Source organism: Lontra canadensis, unplaced genomic scaffold, assembly GCF_010015895.1.
Source record: "Lontra canadensis isolate GAN:19392208 unplaced genomic scaffold, GSC_riverotter_1.0 scaffold207, whole genome shotgun sequence".
NCBI classification, from domain to species: domain Eukaryota; kingdom Metazoa; phylum Chordata; class Mammalia; order Carnivora; family Mustelidae; genus Lontra; species Lontra canadensis.
Genome location: NW_022631201.1, coordinates 452,396 through 469,722, shown reverse-complemented (window position 1 = coordinate 469,722; position 17,327 = coordinate 452,396). Strand labels below are relative to the sequence as shown.

Genomic DNA, 17,327 nt, shown 5'->3' with positions numbered 1-17,327 from the left:
TGACCAGGGTTAAGATCTTTGCACAGCCCCTGCCTTGCTGGGTGATCTTGAACTCACCCCTTAAATTCACTGTGGCTTAATTATGCCATCCATCAAATGCAGGATTCAATCTAGACTCCTTATGTATCTCACAGGGTGGTGGTAACAAATCACTGAGTGAATCTGTGCCAGAGTTGAGTTTCTTGGAAGCAAGCCATCACAGAAAGTCATATTCTTTCATACCCATGACCTCTCTGGATGGCATCATGTGTGGGTGAGAACAGGAGGCTGCAGGACTGGAGTCCATTGTGTGTGAGGAATGCCATGGTCTGTAACCCCTTGGGGGTGGAGTACAGTGGTGTTCAATAATGTACCACCAGCTATCAATTGGTCAGTTCCAAGGAGGAACAGGACAAGGGGGAGAACACAGAAAATTTAGGGCAAATATGTTTGAGTTTCATTTTAGCCTTTGATTTCAACCTCTTCACCCATTCCAGACCCAGGGGTGCCTTGATGCATCAAAGGAAGATGTACCGAACTTTCTTTTTTTCTCTGGGGAGAAAGCTCATGAGTAGGAATAAAAACATGAGGCCTGTGTAGTCCATATTCACATTCTGGGCCATTCCACCCACTGGCTAATGGAGAGTTGACAAGTATTGTTTGTCTTGTGGTCCAGTGGAGCTTGTGCTCCTAGTGCCATCTCCCTCTCCCCAACCCTTCACCACCAGTATGTCAGTATTTCCATAACTACTAGAGTTCTGTGGGTGGGGTAAGGGGCAAGTAAGGTAGCTAGCTGTGTGGACTGAACACATTCTCATTTTGTCTCCTAAGCTGATCACTGGAGATTCCATCGTTAGTGCTGAGGCAGTATGGGATCACGTCACCATGGCCAACCGGGAGTTGGCATTTAAGGCTGGCGACGTCATCAAAGTCTTGGATGCTTCCAACAAGGATTGGTGGTGGGGCCAGATCGACGATGAGGAGGGATGGTTTCCTGCCAGCTTTGTGAGGGTGAGTGTCAGCCTTCACTCTCCTCTCTCTTCAGCCTTCACTTTCTTCTCCTATCTCCTTGGCTACCTACCCTTGACTTTCCCCTCTCCAGCCTTTGTTCTTCTCCTCATTTCTCTCCTGGTGGCTCCTTACACATTTCCCTTCCCTTTTTTGGTCTTTTACCCAAGACATGGGCCTCCTTTAATCTTTCCCCTTCTAATTTTGAGTTATTTTCTTTTTTTCTCCTTGATTATTTTAACAATCCCCATATTTGTCTGTCTCCTGCCTCCTACCTGTTGTGACTTGTACAAATCACTTCCCTTTTGGTCTGGATGGTTTTTGAAGACTCTTTTAACTCTATATTGCTGTGAACTTACATTTTTTAATCTCTCTTCCTTTCCGCTTTTTTATTTTCCTTGTCTCCCCTCTTTTGTTCTTTCTTTTTATAGATCCCTCTCTTCCCTTCCCCTCCCTTCTCACTCCTCTCTGCCTCCTTTGCCTTCTATTTCTTATTTAGCAAAGTGTGAATACCCCCATGTGTTGTCTTCAGCTGTTAATATAAGACTGTGGGCTCCCTACCCTCTCAGGGGCTACAGTTTACTGATTGCAGATTTTATATTGAGTCAGGTGTCTGAGATCTAAAATGTATTGAGGGTGGGAAGCAGGCAACTTGATAGTGCTTAAAAGACCTTGGCCCTTTTGACATTGTGCCATGAAGAACCTAGCCTTTAATGGAATAGGCTCTTGAGAAAGGGCTCCTTAGCAGTTTCTGTTTCGTTTAGGTCACCAATTGGCAAGACACTACAGGGTAAGAGCACTGGCCTGGCATCCCAGTTCTTGCGAATTATAAGCTAGAATCTGTTCTTTGGTATTTGTGAGCTCTGATTTTCCCCATCCACAAAATGGTGTTGATAGTTCTTTAATCCCAGTGGATATCACAATGAATGAGATCATGCACATGGAAACAACTTTGCTGCAGTACAAGTACCCGAGCTACATCAGGATGTCTTATGATCATCTTTACCATAGCCTATCATCTTTTGTTAGTTTCTTCTGTAGGATAACTGATGTCAAACAAAAGATGAGAGTAGTTTGGGCTCTTGGAAGATAAAGGGCCTCAAGACTACAATGATGATATTGTGACATGAGTGAAGGAGCCGATTATTTGAAATCAGAGAGCCTGAAAGGCAATATCACCTTTACTACTTCCCAACTCCTTGGCTTTTGGCAAGACTTAATTCCCTGAACCTTGATTTCTTCATCTGAAGAATAGGGATAACAGACTTTTTATGATGATTAAATGAGATCACATAGGGGAGTAAAGTGTTTAGCATAGTGCTTGCCGCACACTGGGTACTTGGCAAATAGTAACTTGCTCATTATCACCACCACTACTTTATTAGCCCCAAAAGGTCTATGTATCAAGGCTGGCTTTAGTGGTTCAATGAGGCCTCTTTCCTTGGAGGACTGTAAACCCAAGAAATACTGTTATCTGGTTAGAATAATTTAGATGAGGACAGTACTTAGAAGCAGAGGGATGGACAAAATGATTTCTCATCCTCTTCTGTCCTGGGAATCTCCTAATGAAATATCCAATCCTTTTTCCTCTACCTATGTGGCATCTTCCATCTGAGTCTTCAAATGTTATCTCTGTCCTAGCTCAGCCTTGCTGCTTGATGAATTGGTCTCAGGGGTAGTCAGAAAGAACACATCAGTAACCATGGCCCTTTGGGATGAGTGTGAGGTCCTATAAAGAAACAGCTTGTGTATCTTGGGCTAACAGATCCTTCTTTAAATGGAGGACTAAACTGTCATTCCAATCCAAATGTATTTCACTTTCTGTGGAATGTCATTTTAAAAAATTATTTATTTGAAAGAGAGATCACAGGCAGAGAAAGCAACAGAGGGAGAAGGAGAACAAGGCTCCCCACTCATCAGGGATCCTAGGACCCTGGGATCATCACCTGAGCCAAAGGTAGATGCTTAACTAACTGAACCACACAAGTACCCCAAAATATCATTTTTATAATAAACAGTAGATCAAGGGATGGGGCAAAATGATTGAGCAAAGCAGAGTGACTCAGAGAGGCAAATGGCAAAGCCAGGCTTTGGCTTACTAATGAACTGATATTTATGCTTCTACATGCAAGGTCAGGAGAAGTGTATCTCTAAGCACGTGGTCACAGCAGCCACTTTCATGGGCTGAAGCTGACCTTTGAGAAGACTACTGGCTGACTCAGGCATGCATGGTATGGAGTCTAGCCTAGTGGTTTTCAGTCTTGGCTACATGATGAAATAAATCACTTGGGCAGCTTAAAAAAAATCAATACTCAGGCTCCAAGCTAGTTAAATCAGAATCTTTGATGTTAGGAACTACTGGTCTATACTAGCACAGTCCAGTAGAAATATAATGTAAGCCACAAATGCAAGCTACAAATATAATTTAAATTTTTCTAATAGCCATAGTAAAAAAATAAAGTAAAAAAATTATAGATGAAATTAATTTTAATATATTTTTCTTAGCCCCATGTATCTAAAATATTATTATAGAACATCATATATTATCATTATGAACATTATTAATAAATAAATTTTTCTAAGTATTTGAAATCTGGAGTATATTCTATACTGACAACAGATTTTCATTCATATTAGTCACATTTCATGTCTTCATTAGCCACATGTGGCTAGTTGCTACTGCATTAAATAGCACAAGTGTAGACTGAGGACTGTGATAATAGACCAGGACCATTAATGATAGGGCCCAAATTATAACTTAGAGATCAAATATTCTGTCTACTATAATAATGTTTATTCTTTGAGAAACTAAGATAGCATTTCATGTTGCCTGAGATTGTTTTCAGAATGAGCATTTGATCATTGTGAACCTTTTTTCTTAACAATAGTTGAATGGTCTTTTCATCTCTCCAGGGGAGTACCATAGAACTTTAGGGGCCCACTGTTCTGGTATCATCAGTAAAAAGAAATGGAGTCAGGCTGTTGCATGAATGATATGAATATTATATCACAGGTAGAACTTCAATTCTCCTTAATGAGTATTTATGTTTAGGTTTACATTTCTGGAAAGATTCTGTGATATACAAGGTATTAAATGATAGAGGTTATGTAGGCTTCTTCCTAGTAGATATTTTTTTTAATAAAATCACTATCTCTGTTATTCTACATTGATTTTCATCGAGGGTAGAATGGTCTTATAGAAATGGTAGTAAAAATATTAAGAAATAAGAGGCCTGAGTTCTAGTCATGGCTCTCCCAACCATTTGGTATATGATCATGGGCTTTTATTTACTCCATCTCTGAAGCACTCTCTAGAATTTATTCAAGCTTCAACATGTTTAGATAGGACATTGAGAGGAATCATACCAAACTATTGAATCTCTGTTAATGTTGATGTAGTTGGTAGGTAGAAGGGTGATTTCCTGGGATACTGTAACCTTCATGTTATGGGACAGTCTCCTGCTTTATTCAGACTCACTGGGAGCTGAGATTCAGTAGCTCCTTGAAAACACTATCCCTAGGTTATCTGGCATATAACATGAAAGTATAGTAGGTTGTGAAACACTTTCTTCTGAATTCCATACCAGCTGGACACCTTTGTAGATCTTTGAACCAACTTGGTCACTGCAGAATCCCCATCCCCCTCCTGGAAGTCCCATTGTTGTGTGAGCATCCCAGTCCTAGGATGAGTAATCAAGGGTGCTTAGGGTGGTTCTGTCCAAGCTAACCCTACCTTTTTTTTTTAAGATTTTATTTATTTATTTGACAGCAAGATAGAACACAAGCAGGCAGAGTGGCAGGCAGAGGTAAGGGGAGAAGCAGACTCTCCACTGAGCAGGGAGCCTGATGTAGGGCTCGATCTCAGGACCCTGAGATTTATGACCTGAGCCAAAGGCAGCTGCTTAACTGACTAAGCCACCCAGGTGCCCCTAAGGTAGCCCTACCTTTCATTAAGCAGATTAAAATCCAGTGTGCAATCTAAGAAAGCCAGATTCTTTTTTCCCCCAAAGTTTTTCTTTAAATTCCAGCTAGTTAAAATATAGTGCAATATTAGTTTCAGATGTAGAATTTAGTGATTCATCACTCATATACAAGACCCACTGCTCATCACAAGTGCCCTCCTTAATACCCATCAACTATTTAACCCATCCTCTCACCCACCTCCCCTTCTGTAGCTATCAGTTTGTTCTCTGTAGTTAAGAGACTGTTTTTCGACTTTCTTCTCTCTTTTTTACCCCATGTTCGTTTCTTAAATTCCACTTACTAATGAAATCATGTTATTTGTCTTTCTCTAACTGATTTATTTCATGTAGCGTAATACTCTCTAGCCCTATCCATGTCATTGCTAATGGCAAGATTTCATTCTTTTTTATGGGTGAGTAGTCTTCCATTATTCACACATACCCCTACACCCTCTTTTAAATTTTTTTTTTACACAGAGAGAGACAGCACAAGCAGGGGTAATGGCAGGCAGAGGGAGAGAGAGCAGCAGACTCCCCACCAAGCAGGGAGCCCAACAGAGGGCTTGATTCCAGGACCCAGGCATCATGACCTGAGCTGAAGACAGACATTTAACCAAATGAGCCACCCAAGCACCCTCCCCACATCCTCTTTATCTATCCATCAGTTGATGGACATTTGGGCTCTCTCTATTGTTCAGCTATTTTTGAAAATGCTGCTATAAACATCAGGATACATGTATCCCTTTCAATCAGTAGTTTTGTGTCCATTGGGTAAATACCTAGTAGTGCATTTGCTGGATTTTAGGGTAGTTCTATTATGAACTTTTTAAGAAACCTCCATACTGTTTTCCAGAATGGCTGTACCAGTTTACATTCCTACCAACAATGCAAGGGGGTTCCCCTTTCTCTACATCCTTGCCAAAACCTGTGGTTTCTTGTGTTGTTAATTTTATCCATTCTCACAGGTGTCTGGTACTATCTCATTGTAGTTTTGTTTGTATTTCTATGATGATCAGTGATATTGAGCATCTTTTCATGTATCTGTTAGCTGTGTATATGTCTTCTTTGGAAAAATGTCCATCCATATCTTCTCCTTATTTTTTAACTGGATTATTTGGTTTTGGGTGTTGAGTTTTATAAGTTCTTTATATATTTTGGATACTAATCCTTTATTATATATTTCATTTGAAAATATCTTTTCCCATTCTGTAGGTTGCCTATAGATGGGTAGATCACCCATCTACCTATCACTGATTGTTTCCTTTGCTATGCAGAAGCTTTTTATTTTGATGAAGTCTCAATAGTTTATTTTTACTTTTGTAAGAAACCCAGATTCTTGCTTCTATTGTGCTGTTAGATGTGCAGCTTGAGCAGTTTCCTGTATATCTTTGAAACTCCGTTTTCCTCCTTATAAATTGGGGATGACTGAGTCTTGTGAAAATTGGTAACCAGTGATATCTTGGTTACCTATAATTAAGAAGTTTGGTCCCATTTTGGCTGTTTTACAGGAAATTGCTAGGTGTATGTATCTTCCACAAAGTCAAATATCTGCTTCTCTTGTTGTTCAGAATTTTATTCTCTGTGTGTGTGTGTTCTCAGATTTTCTCCCTTCTGAACATGGGATAAGGTTTCACAAGAGCACTGCAGGAGTTGATTTACCTTCCCAGCTGTTGGTCAGGTTAAGTAAATTACTGCTTGTTGAACATTGGTCCCCATATCTAACTGTTGACATCTTTAGCTGCTTTCCTGGGCTGGTTTCCCCCTTGGGAGCTGAAAGCAAGCTGCTGGGATATGATGGGACCTAGAAGTTACAAATCCCACCCCTGTGGTAGGATTTTTACATAGTGAACCCTAACCTCAAATCATTCAGGCTCTTTTTCTTTGTCACTGTGTAAAAAAGGGCTTTGTTTCTGACTCTGGGCCATGGTCTTGGGAGGACATACTCCCCACTTGAGGACAGGATGTTCACAGGGCACATGACAACCTGTTATTGGTGGTGGTATGTGAAGCCTGTGTGATAAAACATGGTTTTGGTCAGAAAGTAGAGCACGTTCAGATGTTATCAGCATGTATTTTCCTTGTTTCCTCAAATTCTAGATTTCTTTGCTTTTGTCCTCGCTTGGGGCAGGGGATGAAAGGATGAAGTAATTAGTTCATTACTGTCATTCCTTGCAATTGTACAGATCAGATGTCACACAAATAGAACTTCTCCTGTTTATGGGGAAGCTCACTGTTTCAGAGTGTTACTTGGCTTTTAATTGTGTAGAATCTCTTTAACTATATTTTAGGAAAGATATTCACTTGTATGAAAACTTATACTAATAGCAGATTTAGAGATAGAAAGACTCATTTTGGTCAGCAGTGGGCAACTTAGATATTTGTAGGGTCTAGACCAGTTACATGAGTAAAGCAATCTGAGACTAGAGTATGCATGGGTCTACATCCAGTTGGAAAATCTCTGCCTTCTAAAGTGAACAAAAATGATTTGGTTGGTTCTCATTGGTGAGGTAGGGTGTAGGAGGGAGGAAAGTCCAGTGGGCTGACATCCTCCAGGTTTTTTTCAAGAAAATCCAGAAATTGGATTTTATGTAAAAATCTCCATATTTTAAAAATGTTGACCAGTGACTGACTTTTTTTTTTTTTTAACAAACACTGAGGGGGGTGCCTGGGTGGCTCAGTGGGTTAAGCCTCTGCCTTCGGCTCAGGTCATGATCTCAGGGTCCTGGGTTCGAGCCCCGAATTGGGCTCTCTGCTCAGCAGGGAGCCTGCTTCCTCCTCTCTCTCTCTGCCTGCCTCTCTGCCTACTTGTGATCTCTCTGTCAAATAAATAAATAAAATCTTAAAAAAAAAAGGAAAAGAAACACTGTGAGGGACAAGTGAAACACATCTGTGGGCTAAATTGTCTCTCCAAGTCCTGGCTTGTGAACACTGATCAGCCAGACCACCCCACTGTATAGATTATGAGGAGACATAAATCCAGAGAATGGAAGTGACTTGATTACTCATGTACAGAGTTAGTGGAAAAGGCAGCACTTATATCTAGACCTCCTGAATTTTAAGACAGTTAAAATCTTTGTCTAGTAAGTACAGTGTCTCAGCTTCCTCAGATATGATTTGTATCATTTTTTTATCCTGTGAATGGGCCATAATTTCCTGTTTCTTTGCATACCTTTGTATGCTTTTTATGCATTTCTGATTTTTTTTTTTTGTTAAAACTGGACATTTTGAACATTATAGTGTGGTAACGCTAGAAATCAGATTTTCCACCTTCCCCAGGGTTTGCTATTGTTTTCATTCTGTTGTTGTCTATTTATTTAGTGAATTCTCCAAACCGCCCCCCACCAAATTTTTAATATTAAATTAAAAACAAACAAACCAAAAAACCAGACTGTATGCCTTATCATGTGTGGTCACTACAGTCTCTGTTCTGTTCTTTCTTGTTGGTCAGCCTGTGACCTGAGAGATTTTTTTTTAAATACTAAACTAAGAAAAAACAAACAAACAAACAAAAAACCCAACTAATGTCCTGGTATTTGCAGCTTAGCTCTGAGCTAGGACACTTCTTCAGTACTACTGCAGGCTGCCCACAGCTCTGCCTTAGTTTTCTTTTCTTACTTTGCTGCTTGCATGGGACCCACAGATCTTCCAAAAATTGTAAACCTACAATCTTTTCATGCATCTGGTCCAATGCATGTATCTTGTGCCCCATTTCCTCAGTATGTACAGTGGCCCTTCCCAGTTCTTATTCTCCCATGAAATATCTTCTTCAGTCTCTTCCTTCCTGTGCTGTGTTGGGTCTGTTCTCTGTTCTCCTCTTCTGCCATACCTAACTGTAGGTGATCAGGAGCAATGTATGTCTTTAAATTTTTCAATAGAGGCAGTCACAGGCTAGAAAGCCACTTTAGCCCAAGGGGGTGAGGGTACAAAGCAAAGGTCAGCCATTGTGTCTGTTCTTCAGGGCCAAACAGGTCAAAACACACAGCCATAGCATTTTAAGAGCAAGGCAAGACCATTAGTCTGGCACCAACAATTTGCATGAGGAATATGGACCACCTTCCGTTCAGCTGCTGGGGAAATGGGGATAGTAGTCAAATGAGAAAAAATGCCTCTGTATTCTATTATCACATTCTAACTTTCTCTTTCTACATCAAGAAAAACCCTGGTTACAATAAGTTTTGGATCAGAGTCTAGAATTCTGAAAACGTTGGTCCTGTCAGTCTTCGCTAGCTAAGGATTATTTCAGTGGAGTGACTGTTTTTTGTGTATCCTAATCTACACTTTTTAGTGATGTTATGCCCCTCTTGAATCTTAATCCTGTACCTTCTGGGCTGTTGAACAATCAGGAAAGGATATGCTTGGTCTGTGAAGAAGACTGTTAACACTTAAGGACCTACCTCCCATTCCAGGCTAATGGCAACACTGTTTTGCTTTCTTGTAATGAGTTCATTTATGCCAGCTCTTGTTTATCCACTCAAGCTTCAAATGGAGATAGGTCTTCAGCCTTAACCATCTATGTAGACAGTCTTGTTTATGGTTCTAGAGGAGACTCATTACAGGATCTGTGATAATAGTAAGAAGGTCCTTTCTCCCTAGATTACAGAGATAAAAAGATAAATCTCTGTAATCTAGGGAGAATTTCCATTATTAACACTTAATATGCAGTCACATAATCCATTTTACTGGCTTCTCACTGCACATGCTTTGGAAGAGATCATCCAGTGTATCCTTTGGCTAATTAGAAAGGGTTTTTTTTCTGTACTGTCATTTGCAAATATCTTCTCCCATTCCGTGGGTTGCCTCTTTGTTTTGTTGACTGTTTCCTTTGCTGTGCAGAAGGTTTTGATCTTGATGAAGTCCCAAAAGTTCATTTTCGCTTTTGTTTCCTTTGCCTTTGGAGACATATCTTGGGAGATTCCTCAAGAAATTAAAAATAGAGCTTCCCTATGACCCTGCCATTGCACTACTGGGTATTTAGTCCAAAGATAGAGATGTAGTGAAAAGAAGGGCCATCTGTACGCCAATGTTCATAGCAGCAATGGCCACGGTCACCAAACTGTGGAAAGAACCAAGATGCCCTTCAACGGACGAATGGATAAGGAAGATGTGGTCCATATACACTATGGAGTATTATGCCTCCATCAGAAAGGATGAATACCCAACTTTTGTAGCAACATGGACGGGACTGAAAGAGATTATGCTGAGTGAAATAAGTCAAGCAGAGAGAGTCAAGTATCATACAGTTTCACTTATTTGTGGAGCATAACAAATAACATGGAGGACATGGGGAGATGGAGAGGAGAAGGGAGTTGAGGGAAATTGGAAGGGGAGGTGAACCATGAGAGACTATGGACTCTGAAAAACAACCTGAGGGTTTTGAAGGGGCAGGGGGTGGGAGGTTGGGGGAACCAGGTGGTGGGTATTAGAGAGGGCACGGATCACATGGAGCACTGGGTGTGGTGCATAAACAATGAATACTGTTACACTGAAAAGAAATAAAAAATTTTAAAAAAAGTTGTTTTTTTTTTTTAATATGGAGACAACTGTAGCTCAAAGAATACCTTAAATCTGGCTGTTACCTGACCCAGGGGATTTCCAAATTCAAATCTCTCTTAGAATCCCCCAAATTTAAAGCAACCTTGAAGGTCATATAGTATATCCCATGGCTTCCAGGCAGGACTTATAACCAAATCATTCTGACCCTCTGAGAACTGGCCAACATGTGTCAGGAAAACCTGAACTACTTGTCTACTTCCTTATTTAAAGCTGATAATCCTTATGCTGTAATCTAAGCTAATTTCTTGAAACACATTGCTTTTTTCAGTAGGCAAATGACATTTAAGAGCTGGTACCAGTAGAAGAGAGTCTGTATTATTCTCTTGGTGGTGGATCTTTCCACCTGAGGCCCAGTTCTTGATCCATAAAATGAATCAGTAATTTGATTGGCTACCTGTGTTAAAAGGCCCCAAGGCCTGTTTTTCTCTCTGTATCCAATCCCTGGGTTCATTTAAAGATTACCTTGTGCTGACCTAGTACAATGTCTATACTACATTGGTGGTATTGATCACCTGAGATGAGGAAGACCATGATTGACTGAATGCTCTTTGAGAAGTATGAAATTTTGGAAAATACTAATTGTATGTATGATTTTCTTTTTCATCAATATAGATATCATTATGAGTCAGGGTAAACCTCTTTTTCTCCTCATGGTTTCTCATTGCTAGTGCTATTAATATTTCCTTGCTGGTATTTACTAAGCCCTGAACAAAAGTAACTGTTCAGCACTTAGCACAGCTGCTTCCCTGGGCCAGATACACAAGGGCTAAATGTATCTGACATCTCAAAAGGCCTCTTTCCAGGTACCCTGTCCTGCTTATTGGAGGATTACCAGAGAAACCATGCTCAGAAGCTCAGGGGTTTCTTTTGTAGTTTTAAGTAGTGAGTCTTCTTTGAAAAACCTTGATTTGGGATATCTTAGTGTTGAATGAGAGAATTGATATTTTCTACTTTAGCTCTGTTCCCAGAATGGATTTGATTCCTCAAGTTGACACAGGGTACTAATTTCTGGAGAACATGAGCACTAATTACAAATCTCTAAGATATGAGTGTTGGAACAAAGAGTTTGGGTCCTCATATGGACTATTCCTGTTAGAGATCCAGGCATGAGGGAGTCTGACACCTCCTGGTCTAAATACATATAGGTACCATTTTCTTTCAGAGACATATATGTACTATTGCCATTCAGAGGATATGGATAAAGCAAAGTAGACTAGAACCTTAAGCAAGAAGGCAGATATCACCATTAAGGATGGTACTCCCTGAGCATGGTGGGCTGGACTGATCAATTGAATGTATGTCCTTAAGGGATCTAAATATCCTCCCCTTTCCTTGATTAGGATTGGAACTCAGATCCAGGGTACCTGAGTCACAGGCTGACTTTTCCTAAGTCTTTTGCCTTAGAAGAACCAAGAACACAGGCAGATAATACTAAGAGGCCAGGAGAGGCAAATTAATAGGGAGTTTAGGCAGAAACTATGCTAGTTTTTTGAGGTTGAATGGTTCTTCTCTATTGGAAATGTGCCATGTGTGCATAACAAAGATCAGTTTGTGTGTGTTGAGCAGGGGGCATTCTCTGTAGAGGAATAGGGAATGGTAAAGCTCCTGGGTTTGGAGAGATAAAACATTGGACATATTATTGTGCAGGAAGAGCACAGTGAAAGTAGCAGGAACACTGGGCTGTGAAGTCAGAGACCTGATATGAAGGGCCAGCTCTGCTTCCAATTCTCTGGGGAATGTGAGGCAAGGAACTTTCCTTTTCTGGGCCTCAGTCTCAAATGACAACTCAAGGGGTTGGACCAGGTGGTTTCTAAAGGCCTTATCTGCACCAATCTGAGGTTTTTTTTTCATGATTCTAGAGTCAGGATTACCTGTGTTTACCAGTCTGTATCCACTGAGAACAGTATATCAAATTAATTTGATAGAGCTACCCAATGGAACAGGAAGGATTTGGCTCAATGCTATTGTTGTTGATTAGAGGGAGGAGAGACCTTTGACATTAACAGGTAACACCTTATCCCCAGGTGAAGAGGCTGTTTCTGTGAGGCACTGACCAGTTGGTACTACCTGGGAGGATGACAGGGTGGCATGATGAACCAATTCAGCTCAGAAACTGCTTTCCTGTTCTTTGAGCAGCCAGACTCTAAGTTAAGAAACAATTTTCTCTTGATCTCTGCCATAGTTACCCATATCCATTGACTAGGAAGCTTACAGAGGTGTGAATATTCAGACCTCAAGTTTACCTCCTTATATATGCCTCTCCCACTGTCTCTTTGAAGCCAGGTTGCTCTTTATTAGGGATCATAGACTTTCATTTTGTAATTACAACTTTGTTTTAGGATACAGATGATTTGAGAGAAAATAAGTGAGTATTAACTTTAGCCTATTCAATCCGAAGTATAAATGATTGATATCCAATCTTTGCCTGAGAATGATTTGGAGAGGAGAAGGGACCATGAGAGAAGCAAGGAAAGGAACTAAGCAAAGGAAAAAAAAAAGAAAAAGGTGGATGGAAATAAAAATGTTCACAGAGACACAATGGGAAGAGAGGGCTATAAGCATACACACTTTCCCAGCACTTCCATTTCCATGGGGGCAGCTCACCTTCCACATGGTTAAGGCTCCATGCCCCATAGGAAATACTTCAAATTCTAGAAGACTGGACTGAGAGTCAGATAGTACTGACTTCACATCTTATATCCAATGCTTGTGAGTGGTATGATCTTTAACATATTTCTTCATATCTTTGAACCTTTAATTTTTCTCATGTGTAAAATGAAAATGGTGAGCCCTGCTTTTACTCAAATATCAGACCCTGACATTTGAAAAACATGTGACAGTTTGATATTTTCTTTGCAGACATGGCTATGATTTACCCTCTCTCATATACAGAATTCTAAGTTTAGCAGAAGAGGGCAGAGAGGTGCAAATTCTGGTTACAGATGAATACCAGAATACAGAGACCAACTTCTCCAGAGACCCAGGTTACTTAGAGTAGTACCTGAAACCTCAGCTTCTTGGGGCTCACAATCCAATGCTTTCTTTCCCCATGCCCCATGAACATTGTGGGGCTCAAAAGACCTACTTGTTGTGAAATGAGGTTAGGAATTTTGAGGTCTATGTCCCCATGAGAAACTAGGCTTGCTCTTCCCTTGAAAGAGAAACTTGAAAGTTGAGTTTAGTTTCTTGAGGGCTAGAGGCCAATGCAGAAGAGAGCCACCCTGCAAAAGAGTGCCGCTGGTACTGTCAGGACCACTAGATCATGATAGCTTAGCCCTGGCAGTTCTCTTTTGGTTCCTTCTTGTCCTGTGGTTCGAGTTCCAAGATGGCAGGGTTATTAGCTCTCTCATGATGGCATGTTTCTGTCCTCTCCTGGGGCCAAAATTACCCCTGCCTAAGCCATACAAAAGCCAGGCTTGTCAGTAACATTGCCTAGGCTGCTAGTCTCCAGGCCTCTTTATGACTTTCAAGGGCCAGACTTCACCTTTCTTGATCCCCTCAGAGAGATCAGGACACACCTTAGATAGACCATGGCTATGAAATCTCCAAGTCTACCAAGTTTGGGTTTATGTCTACTTTCTTATCTTTCCTTCCCATCCTTGGTCTTACCAGTTGCAGTCATTGAGATAACTTGTTTCCCAGGGCAGTGCATCTGGTCAGGTGAAGTGCTTTGCTATGTGGGTATCAAACATGGGTGTGGATGAGTTGGGACTACAATATGTCAGAACAAAGGGTCAGCACTAAGTCTCTGCCAATCTCAAAGATCTAAAATTCTAATCCCTGAACAGCAGTTACTGGTTTAAGTTGGGGTGTCTCCTAAAAGTTCTTGAATTTCCTAGAAGTTCTCGAATTTCCTAGCTGATCCCAGTCATAAGTCATCAGTCATAAGATGCCATTCCAAGGAACTATATCATGAAGAGAAACCTCAGCAAACCATTTTCTTCCCTTTGGCCTTTACTACTTTTCCAAAAGCTTTTATTTTAGCCTATACTTGCTCCATTTGTCTCTCTCTCTTTTTTAAGGTTTTGTTTATTTTTTTTTTATTTGAGAGAGAGGAGAGAGAGAGAATCTCAAGTAGACACTGTGCTGACCATGGAGCCTGATGTGGGGCTTGATTTCATGACCCTGAGGTTAGGACCTGAGCTGAAATCAAGAGTCAGATGCTTAACCAAATGAGCTACCCAGACGTCCCTTTTCTTTCTTGATTGGGGACATATTGGAGACTATTCCCTGCTTGTCCCCTACTTTTATCTCCAAATACAACCCTTCACCTCTGGAACAGAAATAACTAGAGTTCACAAGTAGATCCATTCAGCTTAATTTCTATTCCTTCACATAAAACATTAAACTGACGTGACTGTTTGGATGAGGTATGAAAGCATTGAGAGGGAGGCTGGGAAGGAGGTTTTCTATAACAGAATATCTAAAGTGGTGCTAGGCCCAGGTGCTTCCCCCTTGATCCTTCTATAGGAGTGGTGCTAGAGAAGGCAAAACAAAAGCCTCCTGGAAATGCAGATGATGTCCTAAAAGGTAAAAGGAAGGCCTTTTCTACATCATAAACGGCCACTTCTCTGTTTCACTTTGATTTTCTTATTTTTTGCTGAGAAAATATGCAGCTATACAAGGAGAAATATATTTGAGGTCGTTAGGGCTCAGAGTTCCTTGTTAAAAGTTGTTGAAGATAACATTTGGGGAATCTAACTTTTCTACCCCTCCTTCCCTCCTACCACCAGCACTTCACAACCACCCACCTTACCACTCATCCACTGCCCCCTACCCAGCAGTAGAAGACCCAGAAGGTGTAATCGCCCCTAAACAGATAATAGATAACTAAACAAAATAACTGCATCAGCTTTCTTGGCCTTGCTAAATACAAGATAGAAACTAAACAGATAACAGGGACAGGGGTAGGTAATGGGAGAGCAAAACCCAAGGGAAAAAGGAGGGAATGAATGGGAAGAAGAGGGGAGTTCTTTCCCCAGAAGGACTTCTGTCACTCTCACCATTATTACCATCACTACCAAGTGTTTATGGAGCCCCTCCTCACCAGTGGAGCCTCCATGGCTTTAGCATGCTCAATTAAAAGCAGTATTTCCTCAGCCTGGAATCCCATCCTCCCATCACGTTTACTAGCTAAACAGATGTCATAATGGAGAAACTTGTTTATTATGATAGTTACTTTAATTATCTAGGGGCTTTCTTTAAGACATGTCCTATCTCTTGAAAGTCTCTCATCACCAGTATTTCTCACCCCCATTGCAGATAGGGGATGAGGGAACTGAGGCCTCAAATTAGACATAACTTCCTAGAGTTATATAGCAAGTTAGAATTGCAGAGCAGAACCAAATCTCTAATTTAGCCCTTTTGGTTGTTTAGCTCAGTGTTGTTTCTATTAATCCTAGTAAGCTGCCTACTAGAAGTTTTCTTTTTTTTATTGCATTATGTTAGTTACCATAAAATACATCATTAATTTTTGATGATAGAAGTTTTTGCTTGTTTGAAAATGCTTAGAAACAGGCCTTAAAAATAGGATGAATATCACTGTAATCTCACTTGTGCTAATAATATGTCTTGTGGACCCTTTATTTAGCATTCAGCATTGATATGTTATTGGTATGTTGTTTGTTTTCATTCTCTAGGAGTCATTACCTGTGGCTGTCCATGAGCCTTGCTTAAGGAAAGAAATTCTAGCTGATGTCTGTGTTTGACTGGACTTGAATTTGATCCAGCCAAAAGGGTTGGATTTCATCCTTCTTAAAATGATCTGTGAGCAATGGATGTTGACTCATATAGCCAGGAAATTTTAGGGTTTGGGAGATTTAAAAAAAAATCATTGATTGTGGTTCCATACAAATTTTAGGACTGTTTATTCTAGCTCTGTAAAAAAATGCTGGTGGTATTTTGATAGGGATTGCATTAAATGTGTAGATTAATTTGAGTAGTAGAGACATTTTAACAATATTTGTTCATTGAGTCCATGAACATAGAATGTCTTTCCATTTTTTGATGTCATCTTCAATTTCTTTCATCAATGTTTTATAGCTTTCAGATTACAGGTCTTTCACCTCTTTGGTTAGGTTTATTCCTGGTATCTTACAGTTTTTGGTGCAATTATGAATGGGATCTATTCCTTGATTTCTCTTCCTGCTGCTTCATTTTTGTTGTATAGAAACACAACAGATTTCTGTACATTGATTTTATACCCTGCCACTTTATTAACTTTGTGTATTAATTTTAGCATTTTTTGGTGGAATGTTTTGGGTTTTCTATATAGAACATCATGTTATCTGCAAATATTGAAAGTTTTACTTCTTCCTCGCTGCTTTGGATGCCTTTTATTTTTGTTGTCTGATTGTCATGGCTAGGACTTCAGTAATATTTTAAATAACAGTGGTGGAAGTGGACATTCCTGTCTTATTTCTGACTGTAGAGGAAAAGCTCTTAGTTATTCCCTACTGGGGATGATGTGGATTTTTCATATATAGCCTTTATTATCTTGCGATATGTTTCCTCTAACCCTACTTTGCTGAGGGATTTTATCATGAATGGATGTTGTACTTTGTCAAATGCTTTTTTTGAATCTATTAAAGTCATCATATGGTTCTTATCCTTTCTTTTATTGATGCGCATTATCACATTGATTAATTTGAACCATCTTTGCAACCGAGGAATAAACCCACTTGATCATGCTGAATGATTTTTTTTTGAATTTATTTTAAAACCTAATTTATTTATTTATTTATTTATTTTGAAGATTTTATTTTTTTATTTTTTTATACCTTTTCAGCGTAACAGTATTCATTGTTTTTGCACCACACCCAGTGC

The 17,327-nt window shown here is 40.0% G+C and overlaps 1 protein-coding gene across 7 annotated transcripts in view; it reads left to right on the top strand.

Moving 5' to 3' along the window:
• Window positions 1-17,327, top strand: part of ARHGEF9 (Cdc42 guanine nucleotide exchange factor 9) — a 180,060-nt gene that overhangs the window by 63,386 nt on the left and 99,347 nt on the right. For 5 of the 7 annotated variants that reach the window (XM_032848751.1, XM_032848746.1, XM_032848749.1 and 2 more), the window contains exon 2: window positions 811-990. The exons of the other annotated variants lie outside the window; for them this stretch is intronic. In XM_032848751.1, coding sequence (XP_032704642.1) covers window positions 811-990 — 180 coding nt within the window. The remainder of the gene's footprint in view (window positions 1-810; window positions 991-17,327) is intronic. 7 annotated transcript variants of the gene reach the window in all.